General features: G+C 39.4%; 1 protein-coding gene across 1 annotated transcript in view; it reads left to right on the forward strand.

Moving 5' to 3' along the window:
• amn.L (amnion associated transmembrane protein L homeolog) overlaps nucleotides 1-20,615 on the forward strand; it is a gene marked incomplete at its 5' end in the record, with an annotated part of 50,399 nt that overhangs the window by 11,829 nt on the left and 17,955 nt on the right. Inside the window, 2 exon segments of the mRNA NM_001092600.1 lie at nucleotides 17,195-17,279; nucleotides 20,161-20,396. Coding sequence (NP_001086069.2) covers nucleotides 17,195-17,279; nucleotides 20,161-20,396 — 321 coding nt within the window.

Consider the following 20,615-nt stretch of genomic DNA (forward strand, 5'->3'; position numbering starts at 1 on the left):
GCTTCTCAAAAGTGGAAACAGAGATATTGTCAGTTTCCCAGCTGCCGCCAGTCATGTGACTTGTGCTCTGAAAAACTTCAGTCACTCTTTACTGCTGTACTGCAAGTTGGGAGTGCTATCACCCCCTTTCCTTTCCCCCCAGCAGCCAAACAAAAGAACAATGGGAAGGTAACCAGATAGCAGCTCCCTAACACAAGCTAACAGCTATCTGGTAGATCTAAGAACAGCGCTCAATAGTAAAATCCAGGTCCCACTGAGACACATTCAGTTACATTTAGTTGGAGAAGCAACAGCCTGCCAGAAAGTAGTTCCATCATGAAGTTCTGGCTCTTTCTGAAAGCACATGACCAGGCAAAATGACCTAAGATGGCTGACTACACACCAATATTATAAATTAAAAATAAATACACTTGCTGGTTCAGGAATTAAATTTTCTATTGTAGAGTGAATTATTTGCAGTGTAAACAGTGTAATTTAGAAAAAAAAACTACACCATAAAAATCACGATTTACAGAACTGAGCAGAAGTCCCCATGATCCATATTTAGAAAGTTTTGAGGAGAAACAAAATTCTTGAGGGTGCTAAACAAGGGCTGTGATTGGCTGTTTCTTGACCCCATGTGGATTGCCAGTCTACAGCTGCCTTTGTTTGGAAGCAGAGTAGTAAGGGTGAAACCAGTCTGCAAGTGGGAATCTAATCATCATACTGCCCTGGTTGTGTAAATGAAAGTCTTAGGTGCACTCCTGGTCTGCTTTACAAGAATTCCTTTTGCAGGGAATGGCAAAAAAAAGTGTTTTGGTCTGATAAGCCAACTGGCAGCGCACCACCAATCTATTGATTTGAGCCCCTTAGGATAGCTGGTGAACAGCGGCTAATACAGCAGAATACTAATGCTAACATAGCCTTAGGGTGAAGACACATGGAGCTACTTGTTACGGCTACAAAGTGCCAGAATAATAGACAATACTGATAACTTCACTTTGTAGTTTCCTTTGTCAATCCTCCACCTTCCGTTAGTGTTAGGGTTGCCACCTGGCCAGTATTTTACTGGCCTGGCCGGTAAAAATTATGGTTGATCCCAATGTTATTAATAGGGAAAAAAGAAAAATATATAGGAATCTATAAACATATAGGAATATATAGGAAGGCCGGTATTTTTTTCCAGAAAAGGTGGCAACCCTAGTTAGTGTAGGCTCTTCAAAAGTTTGCTGGAGTAGCCATCTCCACAACCATATCATACAATTTAGGAAAGGGACTGGAGAGCCTTCAGTATGAAATAAATGTCGTTTTTATTGAAGCTTCAATAAAAACTAAATTTTTTTCATACTGAAGGCTCTCCAGTCCCTTTCCTATGTTGTATGATATGGTTGTGTGTCCAGTCCCTTTCCTATGTATAATATTGATAAATGCCTCTGCTTAAACTCACGTAGAGGCAATTATCAGTATATTATTATGTCTATTTTTTTAGCCGTGGCTGCTACTAGTAACTCCGTGTGTCTTCAAGCTTATGGTTGATATCTATGAGCAAACAGGGGGTTCTTCGTTTTTTAGCCATACATGGAGTATACCAAACCACTTTTCAACTGGCCCATACCTAATCTGTGTTAGACGAATGCTCCTGCTGGCTTATTGCAAGAGGATTAAAATGCTACACGAAGGCTGTGGGCAATGACATAAAAGATTGGGGACAGTCTGCCAGTCTGACTTAAAGCGCAGTCTGAGCAACTATAAGTCAGTGAGTAACACTGCAGTGGGAGGAAAAAGCAGAAAGCAATATAATTACACTTTTGTATCATCTTATAATATGTTCACTAGACAAATGCAAAAGGAAAATAAAATGAAAGTATAGCGGCCCTTTGAGCGATACTAAGTGATATATTATATATGTTAAAAGAATGTTGAATCTGAGAATGTGCCAGGGAAATTTTCTGAAGCATTTGTCAAAAGATATTGACAGTGTAAATTAATAACAAGAATCTGCTGACGGGTATGCAGAAACCTTTGCTCAGTTCTGTTGAGATATCTGGGGCTATTGTACATGCTACTTTTGGTGGAAAGCACTGTATGCTGACAAGTTTTAAATGATTGTAAAAGTCAGTGCAGTGGTTAAAGGGAATGTTTACCTTTGCAAAAATGGTCAAATTTGAAGAGCCAGTGCCATTGTTATTTTTCTAATTCATTCATTCTAAAAAGTTGAGCATTTTGGAGATATCTACCTCTGCAGCTGCACTTTGTCTGTCCTGCACACAGCGATGCACCGCTACTGCATACACCCCTTTACTGTGCATGTCATTAATTTAGTTGGTTGAATCGTGTAAGGCCCCCCATACATGGGGAGATAAAAGCTGCAGACAGAACGAGTTGGCAGATTATTGGCCCGTGTGTTGGGTCCTCCGACTGCCTTCACCAATAGATATCTGGCCGAAAATCGGCCAGATAACGATCAGGCAGGGTTAGAAATCCCGTCGGATGCCGGCAACATCTGTTTGTTGATGTGGTCCCGCAATCCGACCGCTCGTATTGCCTCCATTCTGATCCGATCATTGGGCCATAGGGTCCACGATCGGATCAGCCCAATATCGCCCACCTTAATGTGGGCATATCGGGGAGAGATCCATTTGTTTGGCTACATCGCCAAATAAGCGGATCTCCCTTTGGATGGCTAACTTAAGCCAATCAAAGACATGCAATAGCACTTCCAATTTGTTATGAAAGTTTGAACACATTTCTGTAGTCTTTATGTTTTATTACAGTTTTATCTTATCTAAAACTGTTACAAATGTATCTTAAGTCTGTATTCTGGGCTCCCTGCCAAGAGCCAATTAAGTTAGAAACAATGTATCTTTTTTTGGCTGTTCAATGCAGAGAAATTGGGACTTTCCAGTACAAATGAGGGACTGCGAGTTGAGCTGTCAAAAGAGGGACTATCCCGCTCAAAACGGGACATTTGGGGGGTATGAACATGGAGTATGTTTGATTTTTCTGTTTGCCCTGTTTAGCTTAAGAAATATCAAAAAAATTTAGATTGTTGCTTAAAGGAATTGTTCAGTGTAAAAATAAAAACTGGGTAAATAGACAGGCTGTGCAGAAAAAAAAATATTTCTAATATAGTTAGTTAGCCAAAAACGTAATGTATAAAGTCTGGAGTGATTGGATGTCTAACATAATAGCCAGAACACTACTTCCTGCTTTTCAGCTCTCTTGGTTTCCACTGATTGGTTACCAGTCAATAACCAATTCCACTGATTGGTTACCAGTCAATAACCAATCAGTGACTTGAGGGGGGGGGCACATGGGCCATAACTTTCGCTTTTGAATCTGAGCTGAATGCTAAGGAGCAATGGCAAACTCACTGAACTGTTATATCCCATGTGCCCCCCCTTATAGTCACTGACTAGCTCAGAGTTAGAGAGCTGAAAAGCAGGAAGTTGTGTTTCGTTCTGTTATGTTAGACATCCGCTCACTCCAGTCTTTATACATTACATATTTGGCTAACTGACTATATTAGAAATATTTTTTATTTTGCACAGCCTATATATTTACCCAGTTTTTATTTTTACACTGAACTGTTCCTTTAAACAATAGGCAAAAAGTATGATTAGCATAAGCCCTAGTTATTGAAAAGAGAGAATACTGAGCTATTAAAGCTTTAAGCAGATCTCTAATTTATTTGTAAGTCCAGTCGGACCTGAGGACTTGCTGCAACACAACAAAAACAACACATCCACTTACCAAATTTACACATGCACTGTTGCACCAGACTTGTACTGTACAGCAATTTTGTGAGAGGAAAAGCATGCGCTTGCACTCTCAGGTATCCCCTGTAGTAGGAATATGTAAATGAATGTGATTTTAGTGCCTCTGCAAGCTGTCTTTACAATTGCACTCACACATGAACAGTATAAGAGACCTAAAGGCTGCAGTACCAAGAAGTATTTTTCTCTCCAAGGGATTTTCCTAGGACTGAGTACTGCTTATTTTGCAAAACAAACCACAATAGTGAAAATATTTGATTTATTCCTGAGATAGGGGAGGCAAATACATGAAAAAACAATGAGGAGATGATAGTTTGAAAAAAGTGGAAAATCCCTGTTTGGGATGCCCAGCGAGACGAGAATGAATCATTCTGCATGGAACAAAGGAACCAGTATAGTTGGTATATGATACAAGACAGTAAATAAGACTGTTGTGTAAAGGTCTTTAAGTTTAAGCAAATACCACATTGTTATGTACCTGACAGCAAAGTCTTTTTTTTTAACTTTTACAAAGACTTACTTTTCAACCAGCTCAAAAACATTTAAAATTGCCCTTTCCAATGCACCTCACCATGATGGTACTCAAAAAAAAGTCTCTAGGGGGCACCACATACTAATGTCTCTATTCTGCTAAGAAGGAACTTACTCTGTCAGCACTTATCAAAGTCATTCCCAACTCTGGACATGCCAGCTTACCCAAAAACCTAATAATGAATGACACATTTACATGTTAATCTGCAGCTATTTTTAAACATTTAAATGTATGATTTGTTGTTGTGCTTCACACTACACATCTGTCTGTAAGCAGATAGATAAGCAAGTAGCTGATCTTAAGGCCCAGCGAGTGTCTGCTGCCATATTGTGTGTCTAATCATGTATATTATATAAGGAGCTATCCACAGCCCATGTTCTTATTGCTGCAGAAGAGATGCATTGCAGCGTGGGGTGTGAGGATGGAGGTATTTTAATTTTTTTCCCACTGGCTGCAGATATGTCTTAAAAAAAAATGATTATCAGTATCTGCTGACACTACCCGTTACTAAGGGAACCAGCAGCTTGAAATCCTACTTTCCTGTAGTTCACATCAGCATTAAATGGGCCTAGTGTAGAACCCTCTGCTCAGAGGGCAACAGCAATTTGCACAAATACGTGTAACTAGAATGAACTTAACAAAGAGTAATATCCATTTATTTGTGTGACGTCATTACTGTGACAAATATGAAGAGTTAATAATGAGATTCTTATATTCAGTCTGCTTTAACCCTACTGAAATTTAGAGTAGTGCAGTGCTGTTGATGAAGAATTCAATATAAAACAACCAGACTCATGTCATAAGCTCATATTACCTGTATGGCCTGTATGGCCTCTTCTGGTGAGGCACTATATTGAATAGGAATTTGTCAGCCTAGGAACACTCAGATGGAAAATAAAGAATCCCTCAAGTATATAATCATGAATATAAAGCCAATGTAGACCAGAGAAAACTGAAATGAGGTCTTGATAACTAGGAAGTTGGGAGAACTATGTCCCTAACCCCCCTCCAAGGCATAACAATCAAGGTAGCGTAACTGCTGATAACTCATAAGTGAGTTCCATTAGAAGTCCTGACTATTCTGAATTTGTCTTATCCAAATCTGTCCAATTCAGCTAAAACTAAAGTTAAGAACAGGGTAGCAGCACTTGGCTATCCTTAAAATGCTTAGTAGCCCAAAATTGGAACAGATATTTTAACAGAACTTTTGCCCTCAATGTGCCCTGAGACTTGGACTTATGAATACTGATAGGAATCAGTGATAGTCTTTCAATATGCTCAATGGGACCATTTCCCCTTAAACTCACAGTATAATGCAACCTCAACCTCACCTTGTTCCATTGTGCAATGTAGGATTCTGGGAATTAAAGTCCTTTCTGAGAATATCTGCACCACCCACCATGGAAAGCAGAAGCACAGAATCCATCACTTCACAATGGAACAAGGTGAGGGAGGGTCTGGAACCTAAAGGGGGATGAGGAATGGTCCTTACAGCATAGACAGGTCATCATTGTTTCCTTTCTGTGGAATCAGGTATGTCTGTAAAAAGTAAATACATTTATAGTTAAATCTGGAAGTTAAGATAGTGTTTTTTGCACCTTTTCTAGATATGTGCTAAATGAACTCATGTCAAAAAGAGAGGCATATTTCCCTTTAAGACACATAACACTGCACTCACTACAATTCAGCAGACCTACCGGTATTGTAGGCTACAGCATTTTGATTGTGTGATGAGTACAAAAAAAACATATTTCTCAGGTTTTAATAAAACGTGACAGCGAGAATTTAGCATGTAGTAACATTCTTGTTTATATAAGCTCAATTTAAATGATCACCCTATAATTAATAAATATTTGAATTAAATATTTGTGCTTTAAATATGAAGTAGGAAGCAATACTGAAAAATCACCCAGAGCAGATAAAACTTGTGTTATGACTTAAACATTTAAGGGGCTACTGGAGGCCTCATTTGGTTACCAGTCCAGGAATTACTTTTGAAAACTCCTGGGTAGTTTCCATGGTGTCATTTAAGGTCAAAAACACAAGCTTCCTTCTTCTCAATGCGTTTCCTTGATGGACATCGCCACCTATAGGTGCAAAGTGTAATATAAGCCATCCGTGTGCAATGTTTCATTTTCTCTTTGTTGCATATAACTATGTTTCATTGTCTGTAGATACAAGAAATGGTGAATGTGTGGAAATAGGGAATAAATCTCTTTTAACTGACTGCTCTCCAGCGGGAGCTTAATAAAAGCTTCCAGGATCCACAGAGCTGCTGATTATTGCCAACATAAAGAATTATATGGATCTTTTCCAAAAGAAACAAAAAAAAGGAAAAATGCAATGCTCTCATATACAACTATTTTTTTACAAAAAAGGGCATGTTTTAACATTTACAGTGAAACAAATATATAGTCTCCACCCAATAAACAAACTATTGTTTCACCTTAAGCCCTGAGAGTGCTCCTTTGAGTTCCTTCTTGCTCCTAAAATTAAGAAGGCCCAGAAGCTATATATATATATATATATATATATATATATATATATATACACACACACACACACACATGCACACTCGTATGGTATCCATTATCCAGAAATTTCCAAATTACCGGAAGACCATCTCCCATAGACTCCATATTGATTAAAAAAATTTAAATTTTAAAAAATAATTTCATTTTTCTCTGTAATAATAAAACAGAACCTTGTACTTGGTCCCAACTAAGATATAATTAATCCTTATTGGATGCATAACAACTCGAATGGGTTAGATTGATATTTAAAGTATTCCTTAGTAGACAAATTATGGCGATCCAAATTACGGAAAGATCCCTCATCTGGAAAACCCCAGGTCCCGAGCAATCTGGTTAACATGTCCCATACTTGTATATATAAGATAGTTGCACAGTTCCTGTTTATTACAGAACTTACATGATCCTATCAATTATGGCAGAGTTTTAGTATTACTGTAAGTAGTTTTGTAAAATTTTCGTAAGCACAACAAATTCACATGGGGTAACTTATAGTTTTATGGATTTGTCATAATGGCACTAAAGTGTCACATGCACGGTGAAAATGTTATGTGCTGTTATACAGACTTAATCCAAATTAACCTATCAACAATTTTCCCCATCATTTTTGTTATGGTGGAAACATTTTGGAGTAAACTTGCAGTGGGCCCTGACCGCCAATGTTTTATTTTTTGTTTTTTTGTGGCACCATTGGTTTTTTTTGTGTGCAAAGGCTGGGATGGGACCTGTGAAATTTAGGAGGTCCTTAAATCATTTTGCTGGGGGGCCCTGAACACTGGGTAGGATGTGTTGTGTTTTGGGTAGCCGAGGATGAGTAGAGTATAACAGTGCTTTATTAGCAGAGACTCATGCAGCCATTATACAACAGTAACTGTTACTTTCACTTTTAAGCTACCAGGAAGTATGCACAGTATAAGTCTGGGCACAGTGACATCTACAGGTCATTTGCACAAACACCACATATTCCCCCTATAGTAGGAAAGCATTTGGGAAAATGTAATAAACAACAACAATGCATCTTAAAGCAATAATATACAGTATTCACATCACATAGTCCTGGGTCCATGCAGGTAGTTTTCTGATTCTCTCACTACGCCTTATAGGTTCACTTTCTTCAGGCCTATTGCAGTTGACATCAGGAGTGGGAAAATGTCCTTCATCAAATGGAGCTTCTCCAAAGTCATATCTAACAGGAGAAAGATGACCTGCATTCCATATACGTCCATCAGACAGTTCATATGTGTATGGTCCTCACTGGTATCTCACTTCAAGTGGTGTAGTAAATTTAGATTGTCCTTGTTTCAATTTTCCTGGTTTCTTAATTCAGACTTAAGATCCAGGTTGAAAGTGTACTTCTCTTGCACCACGTTTTCTGTCAGTATAAGCCTTGCATTTGGCTTGTTGACGTTTCACAATGTCAGCAGTAGATGATTTGGAAGGCACAGTATTTTGTGGAAGTTTGATGTCTGCAACATGTAACTTAGTGCACATCTGTCTGCCATGAAATAATTCAGCTGGAGATGATAGGGTTGTTGCATGGCACGTTGCTCTGTAGTTATGTATGAACTTGGTTGTAAATACTTTACAAGATTTCCCAGTAACATTTGTTGCTTCTTTCAGACTTCTGTTGAATCGCTCAATTTCTCCATTTGCTTGTGGGTAATACACTGAAGATTTCCTATGCACAATATTCCTCTCTCTCAGAAAGGATTCAAACAAACTGTGGTCCTTTGTCTGATATTAACTCCTTTGGATTACCTTCTCTGCTGAAGACTGTAGACAGAAATGTTATTACTGTAGCTGATGTTATATGAGAAACAAATGCAATTTCAGGCCATTTACTGTAATAGTCTATCAAGGTTAAAGCAAATCTACATTTTATAGGAGCATCTGTAAAAGGACCGACAATATTACTAGCACGTTTTTCCCATGCTGAATCAGGAAATGGTACTGGTTTTACATCTGGTCTCAACTTAACTTTGTGTACAAAATTCTTTGCACAACCCAGTGAAGTGTTGCTTTGTGGTAAAATTTTAGACACTGGCTGTGTGGCAGGCACTGGTGCTGTAGTAATGAGACCATCAACTAATTGTAGGTTTAATGCAGCAAAGAGATCCCTTCCAAGTATAGCAGTACCCTTATTCACAATGTAAAAGTCACATTTTGCAGTATTTGATTCAAATTGTACAGTCACTGGCAAGCAACCAAGCACAGGGATTGGATCCTTTAAGTAACTGACCAGTTTCAGGGCAGGTGCAACAAGTGGATCTTTTGCAAAGTATTACAAGAAAATATCCTTTGGTAGTATAGAAACAGCTGAACCTGTATCAAGCATCAGGTTAATGGAGTGTCCCTTGTCAGCAGAAGCAGTACTGACACTGACAGTGCATATAAACTTGTCTGGAATAAATGTACCAGCTTTATCTACACTTAATACTGTAACATTTGTAGTAGTGACTTCATGAACATCTTTAGCAGAACTATGGCAGATCATAGCAAAATGTCCTACCTTTGTGCATTTGCGTCACCGTTTAGCTTTTGCAGGACATGTAACATGATTTGCAGTGTGTTGTGTTGAACCACAGGGAAAGCAGTATTTTCTATTTGTATTTGCTGCACGGTTTTGCAGTGTAGGTGAATCCCTTTCCTTAGCACTGTATTTTGCCTGTGACTGTGCATCATTAGGCCACAGTGCTGAATTCACAGTCTGTACATTCCCAGCAGTTCCCTGACTGAGAGTTTTAGCCTCTGCTACTGCTGTTTCAATTTGGCTAGCAACTGTAATAGCCTTTGCAAGGGTTAAATCCTGCTCTAGGAGCAGTCTCTCTCTAATGTAAAGTGAGTTTGTTTTTTCCACTATTTGGTCTCTTAGCATTCTGTTAGAGTCCCAAACTCACAGGTAACAACCAGCTCTCTCAAAGCTGCTACAAATTGTTCTTTGAGCAGAAATCTCCCCTTGGTCAGCAGCAATAATGTAATTTTCAAACATATGGATCCCAGCAGTAAAAGGTATGGTAGGCTCACTAGGGTTTGGAAGAAAAGGAGCAGGCTGCTGCAGAGGTAGAAGAGCCATCTCGTCGTCAATTTGTTATGTTTTGGGTAGCCGAGGACGAGTATAGTGCTTTATTAGCAGAGACTCATGCAGCCATTATACAACAGTAACTTTCACTTTCACTTCTAAGCTGTCAGGAAGTATGCACAGTATAAGTCTGGGGCACAGTGACATCTACAGGCCATTTGTATAAACACCACAGGATGAAGGATATAACCCAAAGTCTTGGGTAGAAATTACCTTGAAGGTTGTGTCTGAGTTTGGGGACCCAGTGAAAGTGGCCTAGAAGTATGGAGTGAGCAGCCAGGACTCTAACCATTAGTGTTTTTAGTGTTATTACCCTGATGTATCCACCAGAACAGGGATCCTCAGTGTGCAGAATGTTATAGTGCAGTGGTGGCTCAAGTTGAGAAATCTGTGATAACGTTTCCTTTAAAATGCAGTATGCATTTTTGCTCTCTGCACTAGAAGTGTAGAATTTCTGGTTTAATAACTGAAAATGTGGCTCTTAAAATTACCAGGAGCAGCTCTTTGCTGCCCTTGGCAACTGCCAGGCTGCTGCCACCTGAGGGGAGTTTCTCAACCTGCCTTATGGCGGCAGTGCCCCAGTGCCAGATTCAGATATTCAGATTCAGTAATTCTACAGCAGTTTGCATTGTGAAGCTCATGTCTGTGAAAAAAACACATTCATTAGCATTTATATCAGGGGTGTCCAAACTACGGCCCGCGGGCCAACTGCGGCCCGTGGTTGATCTTTGATTGGCCCGCAGACAGGGCCAGATTACCCGGTAAACAGTCTGGTTTTCTGCTCTCCCACCAATCAGGTCCCGCTAACCTGAAAGGCCGGCCCATCATGGAGAAAAAGATCTGCCCCCCTGCTGAAAAAAAGATCACCAGCCAACCGCTTGTTCCGGGCCCTGTGACGTCCGGCGCACTTGTGAGGTAAAGTGAGAAGACTTGGCGGGGGAAATGCTGCCCAACTGTTGCGATACTACGGGAATCCAGTACGCACATGCGCGCACTCTCTCTCTCTCTCTCCCCCCACTGAATACACATCCCATATGGCTATATATCAGTACAGTCAGCAGCATATGTCTAAATGTAATTCTATGTAATCCAATACCTACTGATATGAACTCCAAAAACATAGTTCTGATGGCAGTTTTTTCCTATGCTGGGGCTGTCTACAAATTGTGTGTCCATAAATGCCTCATAGACTCTTATTTATAATTCGTTCCCTAATCTCTACTGATTGTAAATATGCATGAATAAATAACTTGGATGTATAACACTACTGTGCTCTTTGTGAACTGTGTTGTACAGGAGCCAAGTTTTTATGGGAATAGGTAAGTTATGTGACGAAGAAAAATCTGTTTTGGGTAATAAAAGGGTACTTTTGTGTAATAAAAGGGTACTTTATAGTAAAAGGTTCCACTTTAACCATGAATGTAAGCAGGAATATGTACCCAAGACTGGCAACCTGTTTCTTTCCAAATCTGAATGAACTACAAACCCCTCCAGAGAGGGAGGAGTTTGCACATCTTTAGCCAGGTTACCAAATAGTCTGGGGTGGCACCGTATGTTGGGTGCAATCTGCATTGTCTCTCTCTCTCTCTCTCCAAAATGTCCTTTCTGAATGTTTAAGCAGCAAAATTAGCTCCACATAATCAGCACGGCATCCAGTGTCATTACAAGTTCATATATCTAATATACAGGCACAATATAATAATAATAATGCACGTGGTGTACACAATGATGATCATCACATTAGCTTTCCTGCTAGTCGCTCTCTCTCGCGCGCACATCTCAAGAGTGAGGGGAAAAATGAGAGCACAACTAAAGATCCCATTTCCCTCATTACACCCACTGCTGCAAGTTTAAACATACTAAGCACAATTCAGCAGGAACAGCTCCTAAGTTTGCTCATTGTCTGTACAGAGAGATGCCATAAAACTATGGCAATATAGATATTCCCCTGTACTAAGCACAATTCAGCAGGAACAGTTCCCCTAAGTTTGCTCATATTCTGTACAAAGAGATCCCATAAATTGTAGTGGTTTCACAATTCATTTTGCTTGGGATCCAGCATGTCAGCTCAATGGTCGGCCCCCACACATTTTCACCTCACCAAATCTGGCCCTCGTTGTAAAAAGTTTGGACACCCCTGATTTATATCAAGATGTGATTAAGTCTTGCTTTGGGATGGTGCAGCTGCACATTTTACTTTTTTTTATATAATATATATTATATGCATATTTAATATGTTGAAGCAATTTCTGAAAAATGACTGGTTAGACTTGAAGCAAATCATTATTGCTTTCTAGAATTGTACAGTCATTTCTCTCCAGACAGGGGGTGGCCACAGCATGAATTATCTGATGCTACAGAATTTTTCCTAAATGAGCCGGGGGAATTTTTCTGAGAACATGCCATGTTCCCAAGTAACAGGAGGTCAGAGCTGCTATGAGATGAGCTCACCAAAGCAAATAACTCCTGCCATGTAACAGTACTCATTGAATTTAAGGGAGAAACATTAGGACAGGCATTCTTTTTTTACACAAATTCACAATATTATCGTTTCTGCTCAGAGAAGCATCTCATTAAAGAAAGCACCAAATGTATTGTATTTCTTTATGCGTATAAGTGCATGAAGTTTGGTCTCTTGGCTATTGGTATGTAATAATCACTTAGGGGTATGATGTGCAGCTGCAGTATGTAATCAGGGGGAATGGACAAAATATGATTATGGTTGTTACACCGTGTACACACACTGTGTTCAAATTTGTCTGCTGTTTTCACCAAGTAGAGTTTTCAGCCATACCAAAATAATATATATTGAAAACCTTTTTGATTTAGCCCTCTTTAACTTTCTCTGACTTTTTTTATTCAGTCCTGGTATCTAATGAGCATTAGGTACGCTATGTCAATATCTCTTCCATGTACAAAACAAGGTCTATACAGAATGGTGAGAGAAGACAAATTCTTCGGATCTGTACATCTAATAGACTGTAGGGTAAATTAAAATGCATACATGAGCTTAGCCTGATTCCCAACAGCAGTGCCCAGCCTCTTACATGTTCATAGATGCAAATCCCACAACAGCCTTCCCAAGGAATAGAGGTTAAAGGCTGTTTTAGAAGCAAAGAGGGGACCAGCTTTTATTGATACACTTTTGGAATAAGATGTTAAACAGATTAACAGGTAATTTATGAGCATTTACAAGGTTGCTTATAGCAGATATACCTTTACAATTCAGTTTTATTCCAGTGCTGTAAAACATTTTTCTAATGGTTTAATTTAAGGTGACCATACACAACTGTATAACAGCTGCCAACAATCAGCCTGATCACTGGCCTCCAACTAATGATTGGATGAGCCCTTTTTGGCAAAATTGCTAGACTCTCTCCCCAATAAAAAATGACTGGTCTGCATCAACATGAAACATACATTGCAGTTCAGACGGCAGAGTTTTGATTCTTTAATCCAACATTACAGCCAAACTGGACTTCTAAAGGGTCCCCTGCTTCTTAGCTGATTTGCCTATGGCACCACTTGGTGCTTGAGCAGCACAAAAGCAAAAAAAAAAAACTACCATATTCTAGTAAGTGTTTAAGTTTAAGATCTGAACTTGTGGTTTTACAGTTCATGGTTTCAAAGCAGGGGACTGTTGTGAATGGTGCCTGCAGGGAAACTATGAGTATGTGGCTCAGGTGGATGGGGGTTACCCCCAACATCAAGTTGAAAAGCAGCAAATTGCCGAGAACCAACCCTGCTCCAAACAATAACACATATGAATAAGAAGGAAGGAACAGGAAGAAGACAGCAATAAGATGAATGTCCATTCTAAAAATAAGAATTTGAGCCTTGGTCTCATTTCCATGTTGTCACATAACAGTACAGACAGTTTGTGACCCACAGGTGCATGTGCTTGGATATACTGTAAATGGCAATGCAAGTACCAAGAACATTGGTCCAGGGATGATGATATTTATTTGAGAAATTATATCATCTAAAGACTCAAATCACAATAATTTTACTTGCACTTGCAATGATGACAGTGAAAACAGATTTTAACACTATGGTTCCTTTAAAACAGTGATTCCCAACCAGTGACTTGCGAGTGACATGTTTCTCACTAACACCTTGTATGTTGCTCCCATTGGCCTCAAACCAGGTGCTAATTTTTCAATTCGTCGGTTGGAGGCAAGCTTTAATTGCATAAAATCCAGGTGTACTGCCAAACAGACAGTTCACTGTCAGTCCACACAGGGGCTACCGCTGCTTTTAAAGTTGCTTATTAAAGTTAGCACCTCACTTGTACTACTAGCCCTGTGAAGAGAAAATAAATGGGCACTCCTGATGATCATTATAACTCTGTTATCCTTTACAGAATCAATAAAAATATTTTTAGATTTGACAGCTGTCAAGTGAATTGTATCCATTTTTCAAGTCCATATGTATTTTAGACTATTATAATTACTGTACAATATTTTACTAGTTTAGTGTTATTCTTATAACACTATTTATTTGTTTGTGTATTTCAACTCAAGAGTTATAGAAGGCAAGAAGAGAAGGGGTACATGCAATTGCTATTGCCACGCTTAGAGTATATGTGTCTTCTTTATAAAGTCATATAATTCAAATAATATTTAAAGCAAGATTTGTCCAAGCCAATATGGAAGAAATATATTTATAGTAATTAGGGGATGGAGAAATTGTAGGGCTCTTACTGACGAGTGGTTGAAGCTGTGCTCCCCTGCGTTCCGTTTTTCTGCGTTCAGCCTCAGGGGATCGCAGGAATAGACGCATTTAGCTTTTTTCAATGGGGCTGTACTCACACAGTCACGTGTAGGTGCTGAACGCAGGAAAAATGCAGCATGTTGCGTCTCAACCTGCGTTCGGCGCCTACACACGCCTGTGTGAGTACAGCCCCATTGAAAAAAGCTAAATGCATCTATTCCTGCGCTCCCCTGCGGCTGAACGCAGAAAAACAGAATGCAGGGGAGCGCAGCTTCAACCGCTCATCAGTAAGAGCCCTAAGACAGGCAGGGAAATGGTAGACTAGCATTTTTAAACAGTTTTTGCCCATTATCCGGCTTTGTATCCACATGTGTTTAAATATACATTCATTAGGGGAAGCATTTTATACCCTAAACTGCATGGCAATGCAATGGCTTATTGATCTAACTCCAGTCTGAGGAGCTGTACACACAGCAGCGGTCACTAATGTGGAATGCCTAGGAAAGAGAATCTAATGATAGACACACAGATTTTTCATAGAAGTTAATCAACTTCCATTGTGTGTATGGGCCCCATTATGATTATTGATTTGTTTGATCCTGCTAAACTAAAGCCTATCAGACAAAATGGAAAAAATGGACTGAGGTGTGAGCTGATTTGGTGTATATGTTGATTATGGGCAGAGACACGCGAAAATGCGGGGAGATTAGTTGCATACCATCCTGTACCTTTAATATTACACGTGTAAAGGTGGCCATACATGGTCCGATAAAAGCTGCCGACAGACCGTGTCGGCAGCTTATTGGCCCGTGTAGGGGGCCCCCCGATGGGCTTCACCGATCGAGATCGGATGGGACGAAAAATCCCGTCGGATCGCGGCTGCATCTGTTCGTTGATGTGGTCCCGCGATCCGACCCCCGTTTCCCATGCGTTAGGATCCGATCGTTGGGCCCTAGGGCCCACGATCGGATCAGCCCGATATTGGCCACCTCAAGGTGGGCATATCGGGGAGAGATCTGCTCGTTTGGCGACATCGCCAAAAGAGCGGATCTCTCAGGTTATGGCCACCTTAACACAGGAGAAAAGAGATAAGAAACATCCCAATCCAAATACAAATGGTATCTCAACCTTATTCCATGCTGCACGCTGCTTCTCTTTGTTAGGTATGGAGTCAATTGATGTAACTGGTGTATGTTTTACTCCAGAATAGTCACCCATAGCAACCTATCACAATACTGCTTTCATTAATCTTACTACAGTTGATTGAGATAATTGTAGATCACTCATTATGGTAACAAGCCTGGATTAAAATGACTTTTGCTTTGTGAATTCCCCCATGTTTATATTTTGCCTCCCAATGAAACAGAAATAGAGGAGAGATAATCCTACTTTTCTCAGCAACATCCAGGAGGAAAGCATTTTCCCGAGGCGCAAAAAACATGGAATAAAGAATATATTCTAGGGGACAGGACGTATTTATAATGATTCTTTATACATACTCAACCCCAATTCCTTGGTATCAGCTTTTGGGGGAATGTACATTTTGAGAATTGTCTCCCTCTCCTTACTTGCTCTTCTTCTTCTAACTCTTTTCAGTTTTCAAATGGGGGTCACTGACCCCATCTTAAAACAAATGCTCTGTAAGGCTATAAAATAATTGTTATTGCTACTTTTTATTAGACATCGTTCTATTCACGCCCTCTCCCATTTATATTCCAGTTTCTTTTTCAATTCAATGCATGGTTGCTAGGTAAATTGCACCCCAGCAACTAGGCTGCTGAAACTGGAGAGCTGCTGAATAAAAAGCTTAATAACTCAAAAACCACAAAAAAATAAAACCTGATTGCAAATTATCTCAGACTATCACTTTCTACATCATAGTCAGGCCCGGACTGGCAATCTGTGGGTTCTGGCAAATGCCAGAGGGGCTGCTATAAGGTCCCATAGAAAGTCAGTATTTAGTGGGCTGGTGGGGGCTGTTTGGGCCTCTGTGTGGACTGATTGGGCCTCTGTGTACCTCAAATGCAAGGGCCTATTTTCATTCTCAGTCAGGACCTGATTATAGTAAAAGTTAATATAAAGGTGAACAACCCCTTTAAGGCTCTGATTGGAATTCAATTAATCTTGTTAGGAATTCAATATTGAGCACTTCACAAACAATACAACAGTGCATTTTTATTTTAGACCAAAAATCCACAAATGTTTCACCAGGCGATGCTGCAGCACCTTTATTCCTGATAATATTACGGTTTTCAATTACCTAATAGACTGTGAAATAAATATAACACTTTTTTTTTTAGAAACTGCACATTTAAATCTCATTGGAGGTCAACTACTATTTATTGCCTTAGTTGAATGATGTATGAATTACAGATAGTGTTAAAGCACATCCAGATAACAGTACGGTAATAATATCTATAAAAATAAAATGCTGCTAATAAGTTTCACTGTCAGCACGAAAGGTTTCTCCAGCAGGAACAGAATTAATTGCTCTGTGCCAGAAATACTATGGAAAGTGTTCTTTCCTATACACTGTGTTCTTGGAAAGGATTCTGAAAGCTGACATACTATTATTTATATTTAGTACCTGCCGTTGGATGGAGAGTTCATTCTGTCACCGGGTGCAGGCTTTGCGGCCTCTGCTGAAGATGATGCAGAATGCAGTAAAGGTAAGAAGAGATTATTTCTGTTATGTATTGCTGATACATCGGCATTACCTCAAATCAGCGTGTCTTTCTGGGAAAGTACTATGTCATTAACTTTGTTTTAAAACTGCATCTGTGGAATTGTTTTGTGCTGATTCAGGTGGCTAAATAAGGCTCACATAAACACTGCCTGTCAGTATTTTCTGGCTCTGTGAAATGTATGAGGTATATAAAACCTCCCCACTCACTAGGAGAGAAACCATGGCTGTTGATAGGGACCTACCAGCAACATTGGTGTTAAAATAGTTGTAGAACTTATTGTTGGTGCACTTATGATCAGTTGGGCTAAAAAAGAAGGGATAGGATGTACCAGGCCACTGTACAATTGGGTCACTGTCACACCCACTGATATGGGCAGAAGGTACAGGCACTCAAGGCAATGCAAGCAGGGGACAAACCCCTTTATTAACTTACTCAAAAAATCTATAACGTTTTGGAAATCCTACATTGAAGAGATCATACATCAGGCAGTATTGCTAATAAGAGCCCCAGGTGTGCTCATGAGCCTCTTGCATGAGTCCCAACATTAAAGGGATCCTGTCATTGGAAAACATGTTTTTTTCAAAACACATCAGTTAATAGTGCTGCTCCAGCAGAATTCTGCACTGAAATCCATTTCTCAAAAGAGCAAATATATTGTTTTATATTCAATTTTGAAATCTGACATGGGGCTAGACATTTTGCCAATTTCCCAGCTGCCCCTGGTCATGTGACTTGTGCCTGCACTTTAGGAGAGAAATGCTTTCTGGCAGGCTGCAGTTTTTCCTTCTCAATGTAAGGAAAGTCTCAGTGGGACATGGGTTTTTACTATTGAGTGTTGTTCTTAGATCTACCAGGCAGCTGTTATCTTGTGTTAGGGAGCTGCTATCTGGTTACCTTCCCATTGTTCTTTTGTTTGGCTGCTGGGGGGGAGGGGGGTGATATCATCATCATCGTCATCATTTATTTATATGAGGGGGGTGATATCACTCCAACTTGCAGTACAGCAGTAAAGAATGATTGAAGTTTATCAGAGCACAAGCCACATGACTTGGGGCAGCTGGGAAATTGACAATATGTCTAGCCCCATGTCAGTTTTCAAAATTGAATATAAAAAAATCTGTTTGCTCTTTTGAGAAATGGATTTCAGTGCAGAATTTTGCTGAAGCAGCACTATTAACTGATTCATTTAAAAAAAATGTTTTCCCGATGACAGTATCCCTTTAAAGAAACAGAAAGAGGAACAAAAACATGTGGTGCATAATACGGCAAAAATGTTCTGACCATGCCCATTTTATGGCCTCACCCCCTAAATACCATGTCCGTTTAACAAAATTTGACAGGTTATTGAAAGTTTGAACATATTTCTGGGAGCTCTAGGGACATGTTTTATGTGTTATTTCACTTTTGCTAATGAAGGTGATTTGCCTTTTAAGCTGCAGCTCTTAGTTCTCTCAGGCGATTTAGATGGTTCATTTCATGACACAGTAATTACAGCATTTGATGACACAGTGTGGCCCATGCATGCGATGACACATTATGGCCTAAATATAGAATGACACAGTTGCTGACATTTTCACCAATACTACATGTAAGGCTCAGTGACCACACTCTGCCTACTTACCCCTCCAGTGTGCACTGCACAACATGAGCCCACCACCGTGCTTCACCATAGTGACAGTGTTCTCTGCAGTGAACAGCAGTGTTGGCTTTCCATCACACATACCATCATTTGATAAGGCTAAAAGATCAATAGGTGTTGCTTAGGCTATGGATAGTACAATAAGGCAAGTGAGCATGTTGCCATTTCATTGAAGGGAGAAAGTAAGGACACAGAACAGAGCAACATCACAAGATGTTCATTTTATTAGGAATTTTTCTGCTGCCTGTTGTCAGTCAGCTGAAATGTTCAACAGGACACACCATTCCAATTAATTATATTAGTGGTTTAAAAACAGCTAATATCCTAAAAACTAGAAAAAAATGTATGTACTGTGAATTACAAAACTGCTTAGAAGTGTGAACTGAGCAATTTAATAATAAATTGGTTTGAGGTTTTACATTTCCTTTGAGATACTGTACCCACCCACAGACTATCCCTGTTCCAGCGCTGCTAAGTACAACTTCTAAAGTGTTCAGATAAATGATTTCACTGAGTTAGAAACCTGACAAGTTTGATATTTTGGTCACAGATCTTCATCTTGGCTATATTAAAACATCCAGTTAGAGCTGATCTTAACAGATCAGAGCAAAGATTTCTAACTTCCTAAGATTCCTAACTTCAACGACAAATCGACAATAATCATTAAAATGTTATTTATGCTACAATGCCGATTACATATAGCTTTTATTTATTATTTTGACATATATTAAATAATAAATAATGAATAGTCATTTACAAAACTACAGAAAGAGAACAGACTTTTTGAGTGTCCCTAGACTTAAATGAGGTTTTTGGGCATTGCAGTTTATGGTAATGGATGAGTTATAATGCTTGATAATAATAATAATAATAATAATAATAATGCAGGCAACCAGACAGAATGCAGAAGATTTGATGGATTGTAGTTGAAACTAAAGTTGGTCAGTTTTTTGGCTGTGTAAACAAAATTTCAGGTTCTTTTTTTTTTTTTACAATATTTAATAAAAATCCAAAGTATGGGCTGCTTACTGGGTGGGCCTGAGAATGTATTTAATTCTCCAGATCATCAAGAGGAAGTACTTGTTCAATGTTTGCTCCGCCCACAGTACTCTTATCAAGTAAGAGCAATGTCAATGCTGCAGAAGATATAATACTGTGATGGTTTATATAGATTTAAATAAACCACTTTATCTTAGAATCTGTTCTCCTGTTTTTCTGGAACAGGGTCAACTATAATGTTCCGAGACACCGACCAGGACACATGGCTTGATCCTACTTTGTGGCTGTCTGGGCTTTCAACAGATGATCTTGAAGGGGGCAAATCTCTCTTTCTCGTGGATGCGGAGCGAGTACCCTGTCAGTACGATGATGTCATATTCTCCCCAGAAACATCATTTCGAGTTAACATCCAGCCCACAGACCCTGCAATCCAACTAAAAAGCATTTCTGTTATGGGACGGGTAAGATAAATAAAATTAACAACTGATGAACCAAATCTACACCAATCCTTTTCCCCACATATTTGGCAGAACAGCAAACAGATTCCTAACTTCATTCTGCCAAAATCCTGATTTCAGCTAAGGATTGTGTACATTTAGGGCCTTATTTATCAAAATCCAAATTTTTCTAACTATTTCAATAAAAAAGTCCCACCAAACTAGAATCCACAAATGGACCTT

The sequence above is a fragment of the Xenopus laevis genome, chromosome 8L, assembly GCF_017654675.1.
Source record: "Xenopus laevis strain J_2021 chromosome 8L, Xenopus_laevis_v10.1, whole genome shotgun sequence".
In the NCBI taxonomy this organism is placed as follows: Eukaryota; Metazoa; Chordata; class Amphibia; order Anura; family Pipidae; genus Xenopus; species Xenopus laevis.